Source organism: Anguilla anguilla, chromosome 5 (genome assembly GCF_013347855.1).
Source record: "Anguilla anguilla isolate fAngAng1 chromosome 5, fAngAng1.pri, whole genome shotgun sequence".
NCBI classification, from domain to species: domain Eukaryota; kingdom Metazoa; phylum Chordata; class Actinopteri; order Anguilliformes; family Anguillidae; genus Anguilla; species Anguilla anguilla.
This window is the reverse complement of record NC_049205.1, coordinates 18,174,377-18,198,021: the sequence shown is the minus strand read 5'-3', so window position 1 is coordinate 18,198,021 and position 23,645 is coordinate 18,174,377. Positions and strand designations below refer to the sequence as shown.

At 50.1% G+C, this 23,645-nt stretch overlaps 1 protein-coding gene across 1 annotated transcript; it reads left to right on the top strand.

Moving 5' to 3' along the window:
• Positions 1–74: 74 nt before the first annotated feature.
• n4bp1 (nedd4 binding protein 1) lies at positions 75–22,337 on the top strand. The gene is made up of 7 exons (XM_035419135.1): positions 75–1,291; positions 6,071–7,788; positions 15,986–16,116; positions 17,632–17,728; positions 17,979–18,086; positions 19,632–19,733; positions 20,138–22,337. The coding sequence occupies exons 1-7, from the start codon at positions 983–985 to the stop codon at positions 20,460–20,462; spliced, it is 2,790 nt and encodes a 929-aa protein (XP_035275026.1). The 5' UTR covers positions 75–982; the 3' UTR covers positions 20,463–22,337.
• Positions 22,338–23,645: the final 1,308 nt, after the last annotated feature.

The following is a 23,645-nucleotide window of genomic DNA, read 5'->3' as shown; positions in this document are numbered from 1 at the left end:
ATTGAACATAGGTGGGTAGCGTTGGCTCGGTTCCATCATTATCACTCCAGAAGCGCATTAAGCGAACAGAAAGTGCCAGAAAACGTTTCGCAAAAAGGATGATCGGAGAAGTGCTTATAAAATATATTATTATTAAGTGTCAGAATCTCAAAAGTTAAACTTCACCGGCACACCTTGCTCTCTGGGGAAAGAAATGTTATACTCTGCAGCTTTTTGCTGCACATCTGGTTATTTTACAGCTGCTACATCACTGCTGTTTTGCTATATAGGGATCGTTTTATTATGGATTTAGCGGATGGCATACCATGTTGGTGTACTCTGCAGCAGTCGAGCATTTCAGAAAAATACTAGAAAAATACTGCTGCATGTAGGCTAGTTGTAAATACGAAGTTTGAATATGAGTTGGCGTAGTGGTGTGATGTTTAAATCAATGAGATGCAAAACGTATTCAATTAGGACATTAGAAGCGGTTGCGTTTGTAGCGATAGAAATAGTAGTGGTTTTCTTGTATCAAAAGTGCTGGTGGTAGGCCTAATGTCTAAGCTACATTTTATTATTTTACAAACATATAGGAAGTACATAAAGTGCATAAAATAAGGATTAGGATATCATATTAGTTTATTTTGGGAAAGTACATTATTGCAATTGTCATTTCTGTTAACTTGCACAATAATATTGAGCAAGACTGAAACGATACATTGCTGATATAGTTAGCTACTTAGATAAGTGAGATAAACATTAAACCGCGGTCGTATTTTGATGACGTCATTGGGACTTTCCGGGTAGCTACGAGAGATGTCATAGATGTAGCTAGCTATAGCAAACTTGGTAACGAAAGGGGGTACGAAGAACACAGGAACGAGGAAGAAAGTCGTACGAAAATAATGAAGGGAGAAAACGACTCATTCATCACTGAGTGCTTTAAAGAGTAAAAACTCCACTAACAAGCAATATTAACACTGAAATAACCACCGAGGACCGAATGTCAACAACGCGGCCCCTCCTCGGGATGAAGCGAATCACCGAGTTAACCTGCTCGGAGCCTCCGGGAGGCAGGCTGTCTGCGCCGGTCAAAAAGCAGCAACAAGACGCGCTGACAGTGGACGAGTTCACAGTTCCTGAGGCTAAGCAGGAGGAGTTGAAATGCGTCAAGCCTCGGGTTGAGCAGGTTTTTGAGGTGGCGTTCACCATTATCGGCCTGTTAGACCCAACCGGAGCCCACGGAACCAAAGCGTCCCGGCAAATTTGGCTTCAGCTTAAGGGAAAGAGAGAGGATGTTTCAAAGGCTAAGGTAACGTTTGACGTGTTACACTTCTCTTAACATTACAGCATTCGGTGTATACATACGTAGTTTCAGATAATACTGAAAACACACAACGAATGTCTCCTTGTGCCTTTCAATTGTTTAAATATAACCTTAGGTTGTCTAACCTAAACACTTCGTCGGTTGGTATCGCAGTGGAGTGTGACATTATTGGACAAGGTTGAACTTGGATTTGCGAATTTGGGTTCTGCGGTGTCAAGATAGACTCTTGTTAGTGCGTTTTGTATGCTATTGAATGTTGTAGTTCATTTTGCTTGCAATTTCGCATTACTTTACTTGGCTCAACATTACTAATACGACCAGCATTGCAGGTTCGCCATTACAATACCAAGCAGGGATCTAACGGTATTTCCTCCTTCCTTATCTTGGTTTGCTGTGTGGAATGTCCCAGTATGAATCCCGTGTTGTGTAATCATTCTACATCTCCGCCTGACTTAACTGGTTAATACCCAGAGCACAACGCATTGTGGTTCTAGTAGAAAGGTAGTGGTTGCATTATGACTCACTCCTACGCAGCGCAAATAGATAATGTTGGATGGCTGGCAGCAGTTTTTTCCCCCCTCAAAGTATTGGGAGACAAACTTGTATGTTGCATGTAAGTTGTGATCTTTCATAAAAGTTGGTAGTCATACATGCACATAGAACACATGGTCCGGCTAGAATGGAACGTTCCCTTCCACGTGTTCCTTGGTAATTTATGTTATTTCCCTGTCTTGATTCTAGTACAGTTTTGACAGTTTCGGACAGCCCTGGCTCTTCCCCTCTACGCACAACGTAGTTCCGCCCCCGCCTTTACGGTACCCAAGGTCGGTCGAGTTCATCTTCTCCCCAAACTGGCATCGGCTGGCCTTTGTCAAACTCAACGTGGAAAACGCTGTTACTGGTGCCAGTAAACGTGTAGCCCCCGCTAGACCCGTTCAGATCACACAAAAACGGAAACCCCACAAACCCCCTCTGACACAATCGCTCTGTCTCTCCGTTTCCTACTTTTGGTATCTGTGCGAAATCGCCAAACCATGCGCAACCCATGGAGGGACGAATTTAGATTGTGTCATGACTGTTGTAGAAGCCTTCCTGCAGGAAGTCCCAGCCCGGCCGCTGATTCATCTCTGTTTGAGCAAAATCCCCTAACAGCCTCATAGCTTCAGTTCTCATACATAGAAAGTCTATATCGGCCACACTGTCACCACTCGTCAGAAAACTTTAGTTACTGTCAGCCTTGTTCGTGATGCTGATCACTCACGTATATTTGGTGCTACTTGGTACCCTGTCAGGGCAAACTGTGTCATTAAAGAAGGGCAGTGTGATATGTGCTGATATTGTCAGCAGGTATGTTACTGACACTAAGCAGTTGGCGAAGTTTTTTTAAGCCGGTTGGCTGAGAGCACCGCCACCCTCCGCTGCACTGCTCAGTGTTGAGGGAGGGGGAAAACCCCATGCACCCCACCGTCAGTCCTAGAGCGTGAACATGGGCGACACACCTGTGTCTGTGAGCGCGCAGTCAAGCGGGTGGGTGTGTTTAACAGGTTACTACAACGAGGCCTGAATTCAAAGTGAGTCAGAAACGGCGGTTGTATGTAAAATCGCTCCAGTGCAGGTGAGTCACTGCTGCCAGTTGTCTCTGAAGTCGCTCGCAGTCACCTGTCGGTAAACGTTCTCCGGTAGAATTATCGTAAGTGACGTGAAAGGCCACAGCAACGCAGGAAACGCACCTCGAACCCCCCACCTTTTCAGGCGGCGTGGACCGTTCTTTGTGGCCATAGTCACCCTTCGCCCACCCCAGTCCCACAAGATAGAAACTGCCCCACACCCCGCCCCCACCCCCCCCCCCTCCCCAATCCTCAGCCCGTCTCACTTGGTGTTGAAATCAGCTTTCCTTCCCACGGTATCATTGTTGCTTGATTGTGTCTGGATCCTGGCCTCCTCAAGTCGCTAGGCTGTGAGTCAGTGTTGGTGTCATTCATAAGAATCTGTAAACAACACAAACAGTCGGAGTGCACTCTGACGCAAACACCGGTTGTTTGCTTCGGCTGAGAGTCTGGAGCATCAGTCTGTCAAAGGTCATTAGACATCACGAAACCCCCAGATACCGTGAACACGAAAGAGAAAGAAGTATCAGTTTGCCCGTGGATGCGTGCAACCCTTTTGCATAGATTGTGGCTCTTGCCTGTGGGATCTAAAATGCAAAATTATTCAGTACAGATGGGTTTGAGTACTGAAGTACTCATTATTTTATTCAAAAATTAGCCTGCTTGATAATATACGCAAATGAATTAACGGGTTTGGTTTCACCATTTGTTTTTGCATTGCAGCTTTGGCTGCTGGCTGTTTTTTAGGTTAAAACATTAGCTTCTATTGTTCTTAATCTGCAGTCAGCATTTCACCAGCGGTTGTGGCTCCAAAGCCGTGGAGTTTTCAACATTGCTGACATTAAAATGTGATGACTCAAGTCCCACTTGATTCTATGGCGCTGTTTGTTAGAATTCATATCGACATGGTGGCACCATGAATGGAATCTGCAGTGAAATGTAATCATCCAGCGAAGCCACGACTCTGTCATGTGTCTAAGGATCTTTGCTGGATTGTAAAGGTGTTGCCACATTCTAAGATTCAGCTGTGAATGGTTTTTGGTTCAAAGGTTGACCCCGGGTCGTACCATAGTGAAGTAAAAATAATTCAGCTGGCCAATTATCTGTAACCTTTGGATTGAAATTTCAGTCATTCAGTTGAGTGTGTAGTGTATCACTGTCCTGGTCGATGCGCTGTCTTTCTGTTGGTCTGGGGAGGGTGTAGACTACCACATGGCTCCTCCGATACATGTGGAATCACCAGCCACTTCTTTTCACCTGACAGCGAGGAGTTTCACTGGGAGAGCATAACGCGTGTGGAGGTTCACGCTATCTCCCCTAGATCCCCTCCCTGCTGAACAGGCGCCCCGACCAACCACTAGGAGTCGGTAATGCAACAATCAGGACTCATACCCTCACCGGCTTCCCACCCGCGAGCACTGCCAACTGTGTTCGTAGGAACGTCTGACCAAGCCAGAAGTACCGCTGCCGGGGATTGAACCTGGGTCTCTGCGGTGGTAGGCCTCTACCCTACCCAGACGGCCCCCTGAAACTGTAACTTATCGTTAGTTAATCTGCTGTATTTTCGGGGCCAGGACGATGCAGGAATCGTGATATGCCACTGTCCACTGTACCCATTCTCAGATCAAAAAGCCCTGTGATTCGCTGTTTGGCATTGTGGTTTCTCTCTTGATTTTTTTTGTCAGTTGAACAGAAAAAAACAGGGAAGAAGACTGTCTTGCAAAAGATGGTGTAATAATGACAAGGGTGCTCCAAGATTCTGTACAGCACGGACTGTACCGTGGCCTGTGCTTTGTGTCACAAACGTGCTAAATTTCTGTGGCAATTTCTTTTACACTGAACAGTTAATGCAGTGTTAATTGCTCACAAGACAAGAACGTTTTGAATAAGAGCTTTCACTCAGATCTTTCTCTTTGTAATTGTCTCTTTGCAATAAAATCTAAACTTGAAATTCATTCGAAAAGCTTAAATATAAAATATAAAATGAAATAATGAAAATATTGTTGGGTGGTTAAAGAAACAATTCTAGCTGATAAATCTTTCCCTGCCCTTGGCAGGTGACCTGAAAAGCTAAATTTAGACCCAGGTAGCCAGTCATCCTCTTGTAGTTTCAGTTTGATGTAACCAGTCGGTTGTCCCGGTTTAGCAAGTCCAGGTACGAGGTCCTGGACGATTAGGCGTATTTGCTCAGTTTGTGTATTTAACTTCTCAAATGGAGATGATTTTCCTGCCATTTTGAAACAGGGCCCCTGGCAATGGTACTGTCGCCTTTCAGAAGGCACTCTTGTAATTCTTATCTGTTGGACTGTACTGTGCTCTTTATAGGAGCACAATAAATGATTACACACTGCTGTGCCGCTCCTGGATAATGTGTGTACTTTTCTGTGTGCGTCTGAGTCACGCTGAAGGTGGTTACCCGCACTTGCACGAGCAGGGCAAGGCATTATGTAAACACTGGGACATTCGCAGGTGTTCTACTGTACGCAGTTTCGTCTATAAAGTAGCATTGTCTTGGGCAAGACCCGTGTTCAAGGCACAAGGAAATGTGAAAATCCTCGCTAACTCTCGAGCCAAGTGCTTGCTTTGCTCCCCGGGGTGACAAGCCGGTGAAATCTTAGCCTACGTTCAGCTCAGTACTGGTGTACTTCCTGCATAACTCTTTCCCTCTTGGATTACGACCCAGTCAATAAGTGTCCATGGGATTGTTTTCTTTTTGCCGCAGGGGTGAGGTGGAGGTCCCCTTGACTTGGGGGACCGCGATACCGCAGTCATGTGATGCCTACCGCGGAATTGAGCTCAGTACCGTCATCACCGCAAAATTTCAAAACTAAAAATTTGTATTTCATTTTTATTGCTGGTGAAAGTTACAGGAGTGCATATGGTGTGTGATATGAAATGTAAGCTCATCATATAAACACAATAATTGTTTAGTTATCATCATTGACTTCCGTTCAAGGGCTTCTGGAGAAACAAAACTTTTCAGTTGCTTGCCACTTCAGCTTCGAGCGCGAGGGGGTATTGTGAGGTTTTTTTTGCAGCTCATGAATTGAATTGCATTTCAGCTCCTCCAGGGTCGTGCGGGTCTTTCCAGGAGGAGAAGCCGCGATGCTGTGGGGTGTGCTTCCCTGTTCTTCCTGACGCTGTGCTGTCCTTGCAGGAGTACGTGAAGGGGCTGTGTGACCCGGAGCTCCAGAAGGTGGAGGTGTACCCGGCGGACATGCACTGCATTTTCGTGGGCGCGCGGGGCCTGTTCCTGGACCAGCTGCTGCGGGACACCAGCGCCGAGGTGGCGGTCCTGGAGCCGGGCCGGCTCCGCCTCCTGGGCCGGGCCGAGGCCGTCGTCATGGCGCAGAGCCGCGTGCAGCAGTTCGTGGCGCTCTTCCAGGAGAACAAGAGCCTGCCGGGGGACACGGAGCCCGCCGTCAAGCGGGCCTTCAAGACCTTCGTGGAGGAGCGCGCCGACAAGTACGCCATGGAGCTCCTGCTGCTCCCCAGCGCCCTGAAGGAGGAGCTGCTGGGCCTGGCCTGCGGAGCCTCGGCCCCGGCCGGCCCGCCCAACCCGCCCCCGGAGCCTCCGCCCCCCGACCCGCTGGACCGCTCCCGCACCAGCACGCCCGTCACCGAGCTGTCCAACCGCATCCTGGACGCCACCTTCGAGGACAAGGCGGTGGGGGCGGGCGGCGGGGAGGTGGTGCTGAACGGGCGGCCCTGCCACAAGCGGCGCTCCTCGGAGAGCGAGGCGCGGGACACCAAGCGCCAGTTCTCCCAGGAGCGGCGGGACGAGGAGCTGGAGACGGACTGGTGCTGCATCGGCGGCGAGGGCCGCGGCAAGCCGTCCGCCAACGCCGCCTCTGGGGCCGCCGCCGCCGCCGCCGCGGACGACGCGGTGTTGGTGCTGGACTCCAGCGAGCTCTCGGACGAAGGCGCCGACGGCGTGAGCCCCGAGACCAACTTCAAGTGCCTGGTGAACTTCTTCCGGACCATGGGCTACCAGCAGGAGGTGGTGGAGCGGGTGGTGAAGGAGGCGGGGCAGAGGGAGGACACCTTCCTGCTCCTGGAGCGCATCGTGGAGGAGAGTCAGAGGACGGGGGCGGGGTCCGGGGGCGGGGCGGGGATGCGCACGAGAGAGCCCAGGACCCCGAGCCCCTCCTGCCAGCCGGCCGCCGTCGCCTCTTCCTCCGCGGCCCCGTCCTCCTCCTCCTCGTCCTCCCGGGGCCGGGAGAAGGACCGAGCCCACGGCCGGGCGCACGCGGAGGTGAAGTCCAAGGAGAACATCCAGCCCGGCAGCAACGGCATGTTCCCGCCGGCGCACAGCGGGCTGGCCCCCGCCCACCCCGCCGGCCCCCCGAGGAGGACCGGCATCCCGCCGGGCCACCAGGAGATCATCGTCATCGCCGACGACGACGGCAGCGAGGGGGCGCGGCCAGGACCAGGGGCGGGGCCGGGAGCGGGAGCGGGGGCGGCCGTCAAGGCCAGGCCGGCTGCGAGGGCCAACTTTGCCGCCGTGGCCAAGATGGACTACCTGTCCCGGGGCACTAGGACCCTGGGGCCCGAGCGGGTGGAAAGCATGACGCCCCTCCGCAGCACCACCCAGCGCCCCCCTCAGACTCTGGAGCGCCCCGGCTGCTCCTACCAGACCGTGGGGCCCGCCCGGGTTCCCCCTCCCTCCACCCCCATCCCCGCCCTGGCCCCGGCCCCCAGCCCCATCCCCCAGCCGGCCCGCTGCGAGCCCCAGCCCCCGAAGGCCGCGCCCCTGACGGGCGTGTCCCGGTTCCAGCAGTCGCTGCGCACGCCCTACCGGCTCACCCTGCAGAACGAGCCCGGGAACCCGGGTCTCCGCCACATCATCATCGACGGCAGCAACGTGGCCATGATGTGAGTGTGCTCTCCGTCCGCTCTCACCCGCCCGGCAACGGCAGCCCTTCTCCATTGACCAATTGGAATCCTTTTTCAATGCTTTCCGACCAATAGCAATCATTTTTGGATGAGCCTTAAAATAGCGAATAGCAGACGCTGTTTGATAGCTTTCAGGCCACATTCGGTCTTTGTTTGTTGGATTTCACGCCAGTAACATCAAACTAGCAGGATTGGTTGATGCTGTTTACGCTCCTGGCTGAGAATGAATGAACGTATGTTGATCTCTACAGTGAGTCAGTTTTTGCACTGAAAGAACTGTCGGTCCCTGCAGATTAATTGTAGCAATATTCAACCTCAGGAGGACCGTTGAACAACCACAAATGAATCCCTCTATTATACTCCGCTGAAACTTATCAAGCTGTTCGCCGCAGGCTAAAACGTAGACATTTTTTTAGCTCATCGGCTGAATTTTGTTTCTTTTTCTGAACTCAAAATCGGAAACTTTCCTGAAATTCAAGCTAAAAGGTAATTACCCCAGCCCTGGTACATATTGTACTTTTGCTGTTTCGGTTTCACAGTCACTGAAAGCAAAAGGGCTGCGTTGGTGCTTTCACTCTGTCCTGATTTTTATTAGCTGCGACCGCAGCTCTCTATAGCTCTGTCTGTCGGTCGGTTGGTCGGTTGGTCCACAAAAGTGTCCCACCCCGTAGCGGCCACAGTTTTCGCCCCAGGAGGCTGAAATTTGGCATGGAGGTTGGTCATGACCGAAGGTAGAGCTGAGTAACTTTCAAGGCCGATTGACCAAGAGGGGGCGTGGCGATGGGCATGGCCTATCACAAAAAGGCGCATAACTCCAGAATGGATTCACAGGTTTGCACAAGATTTTGTGGAAAGGTTGGACATGAGCCAAAGAAGAGGTCACGTGTTTGTGTGAGGGTGTGTGCGTGGATGCGTGGATGCATGGATGCATGCGCGTGTGCGGTCGCAGCTATTGCGGGTTCGCGCTTGTTCAGGGGGTGAGGGGCAGCGGCAATTGTAGAGAGAAGCTGTAAGATCCTGATAATATGCTGAGACACCGCGTGTCGCTAGCCCCTTCTGAATTTCACCCAATCACACAGGTGCATTGTGGAGAACGAATCATTTTGATTGGTCCTCACAAGTGTCATTGACAGCTCAGGTGGCTCTGAGGCTTCTCTCCCACCTCATGTGAGCAGTGGATGGCCATTGGCTGCTTTTGGTAATGCACCTGCAGTCATGTGCAGAAAAAAACACAGGCACACCGCACCACGTCTTTGTTTTTCACTGATTCTGACTAACCACGGTTTGGTTCTGCTCTTCGATTGTTCGATGGAAATCGGCAAAAAAAGGCGGGGCGAACGGTGCCAACCCTTTGGAGGACCGTCTCAATCCCACGTCCTTCAGCCAACACCTCTCTCTCGCTCTCATACCCGTCTGTATCCCCTTCTCTTTTCTTCCCTCTTTTCTTAAGCCCTTCCCCACCCGCTGCCTACCCCTCTTTCTATTCTCCGCTTCTCCTGACGTCCCCTCCGCGGACGATGTCCTCTCCCGCGTGTCGACCCCGGCGTCCGAAAGGAGCGCCTTCGCTTTCGTGAGAACCCGATGCAGCGAGCGTTCGTTCTGGCGGCAGGTGCAGCGCACCTCACCTCCGCGTGAGCTGTCGGCGCTAGCGACTTCGGGCTGACCTCAGGCTGCTGAGCGAGGGTTGGTGTGGGTGTTAGCGCGGGGGCGGCCGGAGATCTTCCAGTAAACGCGACGGCGCGCTTCACACCCAGGAACCTCTGCCTCCCGCACGCGTGCACTGCTTCCTCCGCCGGGGCTCTGATCTGTAGAGCTGATAGAGGGCTTGCGTGGGAGTGCGCGCACGAGGTTGACATCAGGGGACCGAAGGCACCTGCCCTTCGGTCCCTCGAATTAAACATCATATGATGCTATGTAAAACATTTCTGGTTGTTCAAATTTCTTTCTTTCTTAGTTTATTGACTGGGCTTCAATGGTGATAGCGGTTAATTTGTAATATTATTAGCTGAAATCAATTTCTGCTTGTGGTGCTTAGGGGACTCCAACTCTTAGGTCCACAACCTACGTTTAGGGGACAGCAACCCAAAGGTCCACAGCCTAAGAAGTGATGTTATGTTCTCACCTTTTCCTTTGCTGTTCGGATCGCGTATTGATCACCTCCTCCAGACGGCCCTTGGTCTCGGGTGTTCGTTTCTGCTCCGGTCCTTTTACGTACAGGCCGCGGAGAGTCGAAACTTCCGAGATTTCCAAGAATCCCGGCTGTGCACAGTGTTTCCCTGTTCCAAGCGTCTGAAAAGGGAATCAAGTTAGCCATCTTGCCGACTACGCCAAATTACTGTGGTGGAAATTACCTCAGTTTTCCCCCGGTCGGTGAGAAGAGTCCAACAGACTTACGCACAATATTCAGTTCAGATACCTTTATTCGGCCGAATAGGAGAGTTTTCCCAAAACCTGTCTGTCTCAAACTGCACGTAGTGCAGTTTTGCAGCTCGTCTCTGATTGGTTAAAAACATGGGTTTCTGAGGTGCGGCCCTGTTCAGACGTTCTGACTTCTTCAAGGCTATCATGTCACAGTGACTAAAAACAATGGAGAAATACAAAGACAGTTTTCCGGGGGAAATAGGAACACGCGCGGGAGGGGCTATGCACTCCCAAAAATTCTCAGTTAGACAGAAAAGCAATTTAAATGATTTCTTAAGGTTATATAAAAGCAAGCAAATATATGTAAAAAGTCATTTCTCATTTTTCCCTTACGCTGTTAAAATTGTTTAATTATTAATAATCGCCCCAGTACATTCATGAATGGGTGAATAGAATTTAGTTGCTAAGGAAAAATTCATGACGAAACACAAACCTTTTCACGGGACATAAAATGACCTGAGTCTAAAAAGGATATCAAGCATGATTGATAGCATGTCAAAAGGCAGTGTTCTGATATCATCAGCTGGTGATTGTGTCCATGGGTTACGGACTGGGCAGTCTACGTGCAGAATGATACGCGAGAGAAGGAAAGAAAGAAAGGGTTGGCGTATTCCGCTTATCTAAAGACGAAAGTGCCCACGCCCATCGAGCGCACGCCTGGATCACAAACGGGACTCCTCCCGCTGCCCTGCGGTGACCTTTAGACCCTACGGTTCAGATTACATGCTGAGGTGGCCCAAATCATATCTCTTCATATCACGTTTGGGCCACTTCCATATGCGGGGCCTGGATCTGTGGTCATGTGACCACTGCGAGCGCACTGTGGTCATGTGACCGCTGCACGCACTGTGGCCATGTGACCACTGAGAACCGTCAGGTCAGAATTCCTGTGGTTTTCTTAACGTCGTACTTCACCGGGCAGCCGCAGGTCACTGTCGTCGTCGCTCCCTTGGCCTTCCTCCTCCTCCTCCTCCTCCTCGCCCTCACCCTCAGCAGCGGACGAAGCGCCGTCCAACCTCCACAGCGAACAATCTCGGGCCACGTCCAGAACGGCTTACTTGCCTACTGTTGAGTATACAAGTTATATGCAACTTGTGTACTCAATAGTAAGCAAGTAAGCCATTTAGGACTCGACCCAGTGCTTGCGCCGCTATTTTGCTTGTTTCCGTGATGGACCGTCTCACAAATATTACGTTATTTTGTTGTTAATGCGTGCGTGCATGTTCTTTCAAGGCTGAGGTGTGTTCACACTTACAGTGGATATCGGTGAGTTACAGGCATGAATGTGAAGTAAAATGCAAAAAGGATTTGATCTGAGCAAAACATCACAATTGAGCATTAAGGCCGGTTATGAACTTAGCCTTAGTGTTGCTCCTCCTCCTTCTCTTCTCCCCCCCCCCCCCCCCCCAAAAAAAAACGATATATATCGGGATTCGGTTGTCTTCTCCCCTTGACTTGTAAAGCTTGAACTCAATGTGGTGATGGATAGTGTAACCGGGCAACACTGTCACCTTCTCGATTTCAGAGCCATTGAAATAGAATCATTCTTTTGTAATCAGCTGTTTCTTAGATATGGATGTGTTGTACCTTGTTTTAATCGGAGGAAAGAAGACTCTTCATCCTCTAAACAACAATCACGTATAATTGCCAAAGAATTAGAATATAAAAATCGAACGGAAGAGCAAATAGAAAAAGTTGAGTTGAATTCCAAATGTTTTCCCTGCAACGGAACGTCATTGGGCATCATTGGCTGCCGTTAGCCAGCTGTAAAAGTGTAATGGCCTGGCCGGATATTGTATGCAATATCTGAATGGTAAGTGGACTGCATTTATATAGCGCTTTTATCCAAAGCACTTTACAATTGATGCCCCTCATTCACCAGAGCAGTTAGGGGTTAGGTGTCTTGCTCAGGGACACTTCGACACGCCCAGAGTGGGGATCGAACCGGCAACCTTCCGACTGCCAGACGACCGCTCTTACCTCCTGAGCTGTGTCGCCCCAAAAGTGAGTTATTCCCCTCGAATAGAATCACTTGGCACTGAATCGTTTAGCTGGACGGAATCGTCACTCCCACCAAGGAAATTCACTCAGCAACTTTCCGTTTGCGTCCAGCAACTTGGCAACTTGTTTGGGTGTAGAGGTGGCGCGTGTGGCGGTGGGAGCTTTAGCCGCCTGGCCTGCGTCAGGTTTCAGAAATTTCAGACCGTGATCTCGACAGCCAGGACGGGCGGGACCGACCGTCATAACGCGAAAACGCAGGCGGCACCGCGCTCCGAGCTCTGCGTCTCGCTGACGCAGCACTGTAGCTGCGCTGACTGCGCAGAGAGGCCCACAGCCCTGCCTGCGTTCGGCTGCGGCACAGAGGTGTGATCACAAAGTGGCATCTTGTGACCGTATTTCAATCGAAGAGAGATGGGCCATAGATTGACAACTGAACTTTTTTTTCTTTTTTTTTTTTAACTCAAGTCGCAACCACAAGAGTAAAGCTAACTTGCCTGAAAGCTTATTTTTTATCTGCCTCGGGCAACGGTCCTTTGTGTGTGTGTGTGTGTGTGTGTGTGTGAGGAGATGTACAGTATAATTGAGAATGAGGGAGTTTGAGTATTTTGTGTGTGTGTGTGTGTGTGTGTGACAGAGTGTGTGTGTGTGTGTGTGTGTGAGGAGATGTACAGTATAATTGAGAATGAGGGAGTTTGAGTATTTTGTGTGTGTGACAGAGTGTGTGTGTGTGTGTGTGTGTGTGCAGGAAGTGTTTGGCTGAGAGAGGTGTGCTTGTGACCTCAGTCAGCCCGGAACTCTTTTAAGTGTAAAAATAAAACACAAACACACATGCGGCGCTTCCCGTAACCCTATTCGTCAGCCGCGTATGGGAGTGGGCTCCCGAGGACGTGCGCGGGCCAACCCAGAGGGCAGGTGTGGTGAGTGGGCGGGGCTGCAGTCTTATCTGTGGGAGGCGTGGACCGGCCCCTGACTCACTCTCAGTCTCTCTCTGATTAGCAGTTTCCTCTGGTCTGATTTCCCAGCGCGTCGGCCTCTATTTCATTCAGACTCTGTCTGTTCTTTTGACCTCTCGTTCTTTCTTTCTTTCTTTCTTTCTGTCTTTTTCCAGGAAATCGCCTTGTTCTGATCAGGGGCCTCACGTACTCACTCATGCGTACAGCTGAGAGAAAGAGAGAGAGAGAGAGATACGCCTGTGTGTGTGAGAGAGAGACACAGATGTGTGTGTGTGTGTGTGTGTGTGTGTGTGTGTGTGTGTGTGTGTGTGAGAGAGGGAGAGAAAGAGATAGAGACACAGAGAGAGAAATGTGTGTGTGTGAGAGAGAGAGAGAGATACGCCTGTGTGTGTGAGATAGAGACACAGATGTGTGTGTGTGTGTGTGTGTGTGTATGAGAGAGGAAGAGAAAGAGATAGAGACACAGAGAGAGAAATGTGTGTGTGTGTGTGTGTGTGTGACAGATAGAGACACACAGAGAGAAATGTGTGTGTGTGTGTGTGTGTGTGTGACAGATAGAGACACACAGAGAGAAATGCGTGTGTGTGTGTGTGTGTGTGTGTGTGTGTGTGTGTGAGAGAGAGGGAGAGATTGTATGCACATGTTCATTTGTGTCTGTGAGGTGTCATGCTCTCATACTGCTCTCTAGGTTAATCAGTCATATGATCTCATCCCAGAACTCCCATTCGTCTGGATCAGTGGCCAGTTTGTTTCCCAGTTGGCTGATATCCCTGTTCTGTGTTCACGCAGCAAATGTCCTCTTTCCATTACAGGGGAACTCCACGAAAACAGATCAGTGATTGGTTCTGTGCTGATTCTTGCTTTGAATGTACTCAGTACACACGCAGAGAGTGTGCTTCCTCTTCTCAGAATACATGGATTTCCATCCTTGCTGTCGAGCACGGCCACTTTTAGAAACATGCATATCTGAGTTGGCACGGTTAATTTCTTAATAATAAAGCGATTAGCTTTTTTTTTTCTAGCACCTTTCATCTAATGCACTGCAGCCCAATTTTCTCAGCAAATTGACACAAAAAAAAAACTAATGTGTGGTGAGCGCTCAGGTGCAAAATGGCTGCCTTGCATCACCCAGGTGGGTGATACACGTGGGTGGTCATGGAGGTGAGTTCCCCCTGTTCACTGAGAAACAAGTGCTTTGAGATCTTGAAAATCACAACATAAGTACAACCTTTTATTATTAGGAAGCCTAGCACCGAAGGTTCGAAGACTCTCTATTGTTTTCCTTGGCATAATTATTATTATTTCATTTTATTTTATTTATTTTTTTAATTCAGGTTTTTGCAATTCAGGTAAAACCGCCTGGTCGTTTTTTACCGAACTTTGCCAATTGATTGAGGGGTACTTTAAATGGTGATCGAGAGATTTTGTCCTCAGTTGGCTGCTTGGTGGTGCTATAGCAAACGGTTGAAAATCCAAACTTTTATAGGCCATAACCCCTGAACCATTTGACCTGGAATCAAAATTCTTTTTTGTTCATTCTTTTTGCTTTTTTTGCTGACCGGTTTCCACGAAACTTGGAATATATCCTCTACTAGCAAATATCTAAAATCCCAGCATCAGAAAAGTTGCTACACTTAAAAACGTGCCCGCGGTAAATGCATTTTTGTGTGCATATGATTTTTTTACCAGAAAGCTAATAAATCCCAAACTGTTTGACAAAATGTGTTTATTGACAGCATTATTGTGTGGACAAGCCAGAAGGATTGGCCCGATTCAACCACAGGGTGGCGCTACAGTGCTCAACGTTTTTTAAAAGCGGAAAAATTCACAGAAAAATCAGTTTTTATTTGGATATTTGAATCTTGCTAGAGTGAATAATCACCTACATCTGAGGGCGCCTCCCTGTGTCATGAAATGAATCGTTATCTTCGGCGTTCTCATAAAGCACATGGTGGACGTCAGCGCTTCTCAGCACTGTGTGTAGGTCCTGTGGGGTCACGGGGTCTCAGAGGGGCGGGGGTGCGTCGAGGCGGAGGTTTTCGCACCATCGGTCTGTCGGCGCCGGGAGGAAAGCCCGTCGGCCTCGTCGGCCGGCCCGATGGCGGGCTGAGGCGTCGGCCGCGGGTCACAGGATGTCTTTTCAGACCGAAACTTCAGCAGCGCGGTTTCTCCTGGGAGCTCGACAGCGCCGTGTTCTTGGGTGGGTTTTTGTGCTGGCGCAGGCTGTTGTGTAGCTTGGGCTCGTTTCCTGTCTGAAATTCCCCCCCCCCCCCCCCCCCCAGACGATGGAACTGAACTGTCTCTCCGTGCTGCAGTCAGCAGGTTACTGGCTGGGTCCTACCTGGTACTCAGAGCGCATTCTCAACGCTTCTGTCAGTCGCTTCTTTGTGAGCGGGGGTGCGGTTTGAATCCTCTTCATCGCTAGGTCCTCTGCTTCTTTGTGAGTGGGGGTGCGGTTAGAATCCTCTTCTTCGCTAGGTCCTCTGCTTCTTTGTGCACATCTCGAAGTTTCTCTCGGAGAATCTCATTGGTAAAGCTTCTCAAGTTGAGTATCTTAGGAAGTTTTTCTTTTCCATTGTCGGTTCGGCTCTGCTCTTTCATTGGCTGATGGGAGCTGTGCTGCATAAGCAGACAGTGTTGACCTACGCGCCGGTTCGTGGCACGCACACACGCGCGGACGCATACGCGCAGCGGTACTCCGAGGCGCGTGTGAGCATCACCGTTCGCTGACCCCCCTGCTGTTCACAGTAACTCCACAGAAACTGGCCTTATGCGTGACCCTTGACCCCTGACCTCTGCAGGCACGGACTGCACCGGTTCTTCTCCTGCCGCGGGATCGCCATCGCCGTGGAGACCTTCTGGAAGCGAGGCCACCGCGAGATCACCGTCTTCGTGCCGCAGTGGAGACAGAAGAGAGACCCCAACATCACAGGTGTGTGAGTGTGTGTGTGTGTGTGTGTGTGTGTGTGTGTGTCCCGCAGTGGAGACAGAAGAGAGACCCCAACATCACAGGTGTGTGTGTGTGTGTGTGTGTGTGTGTGTGTGTGTCCCGCAGTGGAGACAGAAGAGAGACCCCAACATCACAGGTGTGTGTGTGTGTGTGTGTGTGTGTCAGTGTGTGTGTGTCCCGCAGTGGAGACAGAAGAGAGACCCCAACATCACAGGTGTGTGTGTGTGTGTGTGTGTGTGTGTGTGTGTGTGTCAGTGTGTGTGTGCCGCAGTGGAGACAGAAGAGAGACCCCAACATCACAGGTGTGTGAGTGTGTGTGTGTGTGTGTGTGTGTGTGTGCCGCAGTGGAGACAGAAGAGAGACCCCAACATCACAGGTGTGTGTGTGTCCCGCAGTGGAGACAGAAGAGAGACCCCAACATCACAGGTGTGTGAGTGTGTGTGTGTGTGTGTGTGTGTCCCGCAGTGGAGACAGAAGAGAGACCCCAACATCACAGGTGTGTGTGTGTGTGTGTGTGTGTGTGTGTGAGTGTGTGTGTGTGTGTGTCCCGCAGTGGAGACAGAAGAGAGACCCCAACATCACAGGTGTGTGAGTGTGTGTGAGTGTGTGTGTGTGTGTGTGTATGCGTGTATGCATGCGTGTGTGTGTTTGAGCACACATGCATGCCTGCAATAGGGGTGTTTAACAGAAGCTGGAATCTTGGAATTTCCCAAAAATGTCCACTCCCGTTTCCTGCTATGGACCGGGGGAACCAGTTCTTCCCCCCAGTTGAAATTCAAGTTTGTTTGTTTGTTTAGAACATTCTGACCCTGTTAAATAACTAAAAGCCTGTTCTGCAAGTCTTGACCTTAAATGAGCTCATTAGAAGTTACAAATGAATCTTAAACATTTCCCTGTGGCACTTTGTAATGTAATAGTATTTGTTGTGGCATCCATCAATTCCCGAAACTTCTAAGATCTCCAGCCCTGAAATGAGTGGGTGTGTGTGTGTTCTTCGCAGGTTTGTGTGTGTGTGTATGTGCGCGTATGCGTGTGTGTGTGTACGAGCGTGTGCGTGTGTGTGTGTTCTTTGCGGTTATTAAAGGCGTGTGTGAGTGTGCGTCTGTCTGTCTGTCTGTCTGTGTGTGTGTACGTGCGTGTGCGCGTGTGCATGCGTGTCTGTGTGCGTGCGTCTGTGTGTGTGCACGCGCGTGTGTGTGTGTGTGCGTGCATCTGTGTGTGTTCTTTGAAGTTACTAAAGGCGTGTGTATGTGTGTGTGTGTGTGTGTTCTATGCAGTTATTAAAGGCGTGTGTGTGTGTGTGTGTGTTCTATGCAGTTATTAAAGGCGTGTGTTTGTGTGTGTGTGTGTGTGTTCTAAGCAGTTATTAAAGGCGTGTGTATGTGTGTGTGTGTGTGTTCTATGCAGTTATTAAAGGTGTGTGTATGTATGTATGTGTGTGTGTGTGTTCTATGCAGTTATTAAAGGTGTGTATGTGTGTGCTTCCTGTCTCCACAGAGCAGCACTTCCTCAGCCAGCTGGAGGACTTACGGCTGCTGTCCTTCACCCCTTCCCGGGAGGTGTGCGGGCAGCGCATCTGCTCCCATGACGACAGGTACCCCTCCCACACACTCCAGGACAAGCTACACGCCTCTTGGCCTTATGCCATCCAAGCCGCACCCACCTCACACTCTCACACCCCAAAACTGAACCCCACCTCACCCTCTCACACTCAAAACTGAACCCACCTCACCCTCTCACACCCCAAAACTGAACCCACCTCACCCTCTCACACCCCAAACAACGCACCTCATTCATAATCTCATACTCGCCTGTGAGCTTACCTGTCCCTCTCATTTTGCCAGGTTCCTTCTCCACCTGGCAGAGAAGACGGGCGGGGTCATCGTCACCAATGACAACCTGCGGGATTTTGTGGACACATCGGAGGCATGGAAACAAATCATCAAAGAGAGGTTAGGGGCATAACCGCAAGTCAGTGCTGTTTAATGCACACAGACTCAGGGTCAGTGCTGTTACTGCACACACAGGCTCAGGGTCAGTGCTGTTTAATACACACAGGCTCAGGGTCAGTGCTGTTTAATGCACACAGACTCAGGGTCAGTGCTGTTTAATATACACAGACTCAGGGTCAGTGCTGTTTAATATACACAGACTCAGGGTCAGTGCTGTTTAATACACACAGACTCAGGGTCAGTGCTGTTTAATATACACAGACTCAGGGTCAGTGCTGTTTAATACACACAGACTCAGGGTCAGTGCTGTTTAATATACACAGACTCAGGGTCAGTGCTGTTTAATATACACAGACTCAGGGTCAGTGCTGTTTAATACACACAGACTCAGGGTCAGTGCTGTTTAATATACACAGACTCAGGGTCAGTGCTGTTTAATATACACAGACTCGGGGTCAGTGCTGTTTAATACACACAGACTCGGGGTCAGTGCTGTTTAATACACACAGGCTCAGGGTCAGTGCTGTTTAATACACACAGACTCAGGGTCAGTGCTGTTTAATACACACAGACTCAGGGTCAGTGCTCTTTAATATACACAGACTCAGGGTCAGTGCTGTTTAATATACACAGACTCAGGGTCAGTGCTGTTTAATACACACAGACTCAGGGTCAGTGCTGTTTAATATACACAGACTCAGGGTCAGTGCTGTTTAATATACACAGACTCAGGGTCAGTGCTGTTTAATATACACAGACTCAGGGTCAGTGCTGTTTAATATACACAGACTCAGGGTCAGTGCTGTTTAATATACACAGACTCAGGGTCAGTGCTGTGTTACTGCACACACATACTCAGTGTCAGTGTTGTTACTGCACACACAGACTCAGGGTCAGTGCTGTGTTACTGCACACACAGACTCAGGGTCAGTGCTGTGTTGCTGCACACAGACTCAGGGTCAGTGCTGTGTTACTGCACACACAGACTCAGGGTCAGTGCTGTGTTGTTGCACACACAGACTCAGGGTCAGTGCTGTGTTGTTGCACACACAGTCTCAGGGTCAGTGCTGTGTTGTTGCACACACAGACTCAGGGTCAGTGCTGTGTTACTGCACACACAGACTCAGGGTCAGTGCTGTGTTACTGCACACACAGGCTCAGGGTCAGTGCTGTGTTGCTGCACACACAGACTCAGGGTCAGTGCTGTGTTACTGCACACACAGACTCAGGGTCAGTGCTGTGTTGTTGCACACACAGGCTCAGGGTCAGTGCTGTGTTACTGCACACAGGCTCAGGGTCAGTGCTGTGTTGCTGCACACACAGGCTCAGGGTCAGTGCTGTGTTACTGCACACACAGGCTCAGGGTCAGTGCTGTGTTACTGCACACAGACTCAGGGTCAGTGCTGTGTTACTGCACACAGGCTCAGGGTCAGTGCTGTGTTACTGCACACAGACTCAGGGTCAGTGCTGTGTTACTGCACACAGACTCAGGGTCAGTGCTGTGTTGCTGCACACAGACTCAGGGTCAGTGCTGTGTTGTTGCAGGCTGCTGCAGTTCACCTTTGTGGAAGACCACTTCCTGATCCCAGATGACCCCCTCGGCAAGCATGGCCCCCAGCTGGAGGACTTCTTACGCAAGGACTTCAGGTGTGTGTGTGTGAGTGTGTGTGTGTGTGTGTGTGTGTCTGTGCATACGAGTGAGTGTGTGTGTGTGTGTGTGTCTGTGCGTGCGAGTGAGTGAGTGAGTGAGTGTGTGTGTGTGAGTGTGTGTGTGTGTGTGTGTGTGTGCGTGCACGTGCGTGTGTGTGCACGCACGTGTGTGTGTGTGTTCGTGTGTGTGTGTCTGTTTCTCTCTATCTCTCTTTCTCCCAGGATCAAATGCATATTCATACACTTATTTTCAGTTACTAAGCATAATGAAAATGATTTGAAAGAGGGTTTTGTTTCTGAGCGTTGGTGTGCAGGAGTGTAGCCCGTGAAGGCTTTACAGGGAGGTCCTGTCGCTCACTCTTAGAGCTCACTCTAACTCTGTGCGGTCTCCCTCCCCACAGGCACAGCCCGGTCACCGCGCCCTCCAGGCCAGAGCTCCGGGTCACCCCGCCCGTCTACGTCCAGGCCCTCCAGTCGGCCCCGCGGCCCTCCCTGGCCCCCCAGACCCGGCCCCCGTCCCGCTGGCCCCACACGGGGCCGCCCGGCTGGGCCCCGCCCCGCCCGTCCCCCTCCCCCCCGCCCCAGCGCTCCCCCGGCGAGACGGCGGACCTGAAGAGGCAGCTGTACGTCATCTTCCCCGACCAGAGGCCCCGCATCGACCGCATCCTGAGCGAGAACCCCTACATGCGGGACCTCAACGCCCTGTCGGGCCTGCTGCTGGGCTGAGCCCCCGTTCGTCCGTCCAGCTGTCCGTCAGTCTATCCGTCTGAGGAGGAGGGAGGGGGGCGGGACTCTGCAGCGCTCCCATTTTAAGAGCTTTTGCTCCCGGGAATGGGTGTTGTGCTAACTGGAATAAAATCATTTAGGAGCACACCTACTAATTGGGATGCTTTGCTGTGCTCCTGTGTTTTTCAGCTTAGGGGCACACGTTTTTTTCCCCTTGGGAAAAATAGTAGCGTAAGGCCCTGGGGGGGGGTGTGGCCTCTGAGAACAGGGTTCAGCACTGAGCTCTTTTAGTGTAATCATTAAACGGGACTGGAAGATCCACCACACTATGGGGACAATATGGAGTCAGCTTCACGCTGCAGTCCACTTAATCGAAGGTTCTAGTGAATCTATCCCCCCCATTTCCACCTTCCTCCAGCACACTCACTTTCCGCTGCCTGTTCCTGCCTGATGATCCAATGGAATGCTGGGTAATGTCAATCAAAGTGATTTTTCGAGTGGAATTTTTGGGCGGGGAGGGAGGACGGGTTTGGCGGAAGTGGCCGATCACACGTGTATATATGAAATATAAATGTTTCCTCATAATTTATTTCTGCAGATTCAGGTGACTTTGAAAGCGGGAGAGATTTTGTGCTTCGCTGTAGTTTTCCCTGCACAGAGACTCATTTGGGAAAGGGAGCCTTTCTGTTTTGGAGCTGTTATGAACAGAATCACTAAGACTTGATTTCCTTTTTGTACATAAGACGTTAAATCCTTTGCTGCACAGAGAGGGGTATCCTCACTACCACGGCAACCTGAAACGCAGGACTCGTTCGAAAGAGAGAAAAGACGAAAGGAGGGAAGGAAAAGGGGGAGCACTTACCATAAAAACATGTTTTTACAGACACCTTTTTCCCCGCAGAGCACTGGACCCCGTGCCCTCTCTCTGTCTGTTTACTGTTTACACACGGGAACTTCAGTGTCCATTGCGATGATCCCCTTTCCCACAATGCAACACTCAAAAGTTTTTTGGTAGCAGGACATTGTGAGCACACGCGCTCCCTCGCCGTACGTTTCGCAAAAGAACTGCGCTTCCTTACCTTAACTAAGTCCACCGATGTTTAAGCACAGACTGACACACCTCCAATGACTTAGCTGTGTTACAGTTCCATGTTCCTCTTGGCCCCGCATAATCAGAACACGCAGCCACAGGGACAGGTAAAGGAGGGGGGATATGGGAGCAAATATCTATTTAAAAAGCCGCTCGCTCGCTCCTCCGACACAATGTACAGTTCCTAATACAGATGAGCACAAAGGTAACACACTTACAAGCGGTAGTTCATTGTCAGTTCTACCAGAAGACCACCAGAGGCCGCTGTTTACCATATAAAGAGGTCCCAGTAAGCTTCGAGACAGCCTAACGATGTTTTGTAAATTCCCTTTCTCCTTCGCAAGCCAGCGGCCCTGCCTTGTACAGACATAAAGACACGCGCATCGTTGTCACGTGCAGTGCTGTTGTGGCTGATCCATCGCATCAGGGGTCGGGAGGTGTGCGGGTTCCATTGTGTTATCGCATTCGTGAGCGTTCTCCAGGCATTGCCATGTCGCCGCCGTCTGGCCCAGGAAGCTGTGACGAGGGGTCGGACCGCCTGTGTTTCCGAGTCGCTTTCTGCTGTGTCCTGTGGGTGCAATGGAAAAGGACTGCCATGCTTTTTTTTTCCTCCTGGTTGGTTGCTGTTATGTTTATTTTTTTATATTTAAGACGAAAGCGAGGGGGGGGGGGCGATATTATTCCAGTTGGTTCCACAGACCCCAGGACTTTGTTTTATTTAGCAGGAGAAACTTCCTTGAGTTTTCCCAAAGGCGGTGAAGTCATTAAAGGACATGTTTTCTTTATTTATTATTATTTGGTGTGCTCTTTTTTTGGTGGGGGGGTGGGAGGGGTTTGCACTGGTCATGAAAAAATTGACAAAACCTTATTACATTAATTTTAACAATTAAAATTAAATGGCGAAGGTAATTAAAGCAGGGAAGTCCAAAAGAGAACAAGTTGGTGAGGTGACATAAAGGAGTGTTCGCTCCCAGGAGGCAAAGCCTGATAAAGGCCGAGAGGCTTTCAGTTTTTAATTGAGCTGCTGCGTATTTAATTCATCATAAGTGACAGAGTGGGTGGCGGAGTTTGCCTTAAAAGAACATAAGATGGAGTACATGGCTGAGCTGAGCGCATGGGTGACCCCTGAGAGACGAGGCTGTCAGTCGGCATGGGAACAGCCAATAGGAGAGCCACTGGATTTGCCCGGCTCCGAACCACAAATTGTAGTAAACACAGCATGAGGTGGATTTCTGACCTCTCGAAACATCGCAGGAAAATTGGTTTTCTCTATGCAGATTATGGATGAATACGGACTACCAGCTCTGTCTGGAAGGACACCTGTACTCGCCCACCTGTCAACTCATGCCATGAGGCGGCTGCTGGCAGTCCAGAATGCTGCTGCCTGTCTGGTCTTTAACCGACCTAAATTCAGACACATCACGCCAACTTTGAACACCCTTCACTGGCTTCCCATGGCTTTCAGTTTAAATCTCTTGCCCTGGCATACCGAACTTCAAAGGGTACTGGCCCTTCCTGCCCTACAGTAATAATTACACCATACACTCCAATCAGGTCTCTTTATTCTGCGTCTTGTTGACACCTCAATGTCCCGTCTCTTCAAGCATATAGCTGCTGCTCCTCGTGCTCCCAGCTCTTCTCTGCCCTTGTCCCCCAGCGGTAGAAGGACCAAAGGAAGATTCTGTGGCTGTCTTGCACAAACATCTAAAACCTCATCTCTTCACCTCAATGTTTCCATTTATTAAAAGGAAGCATAACCCTTCTCTCCCCTTGTAGGTCTGGAGGCATGCAGCTTGAAAGTATGATTGATTAACTTTGAGTATCCCTAGCTCTTGTGGCATTTGTTTGCCACATGAAATATACTTTTCAAAAAGAATTTGCTAAATTACTTAATAGTAAATTGTAGAGTTCCTAAAAGCCAGAGACAGTTAATTTATGATGGTCACAACCATAACATCCTGTGTCAACAACAGAAACTCAATGAAGTCTGGTGGATAATTAATGGATTTCTCCCAATGTGTTGGTGTAGTATAATGATCAGGGAACAAACCTTATATGTCAGAGGTTGGGAATTTCATTCCCATGTAAGTCAC

What these genes read in the sequence shown, in the direction of transcription:
- n4bp1 (XM_035419135.1), top strand. Translation starts at nt 983, where the DNA reads ATGTCAACAACGCGGCCCCTCCTCGGGATGAAGCGAATCACCGAGTTA. An exon ending in GGCAGCAACGTGGCCATGAT is followed by an intron (nt 7,789 to 15,985) that starts GTGAGTGTGCTC and finishes TGACCTCTGCAG; the next exon opens with GCACGGACTGCACCGGTTCT. An exon ending in GAGAGACCCCAACATCACAG is followed by an intron (nt 16,117 to 17,631) that starts GTGTGTGAGTGT and finishes CTGTCTCCACAG; the next exon opens with AGCAGCACTTCCTCAGCCAG.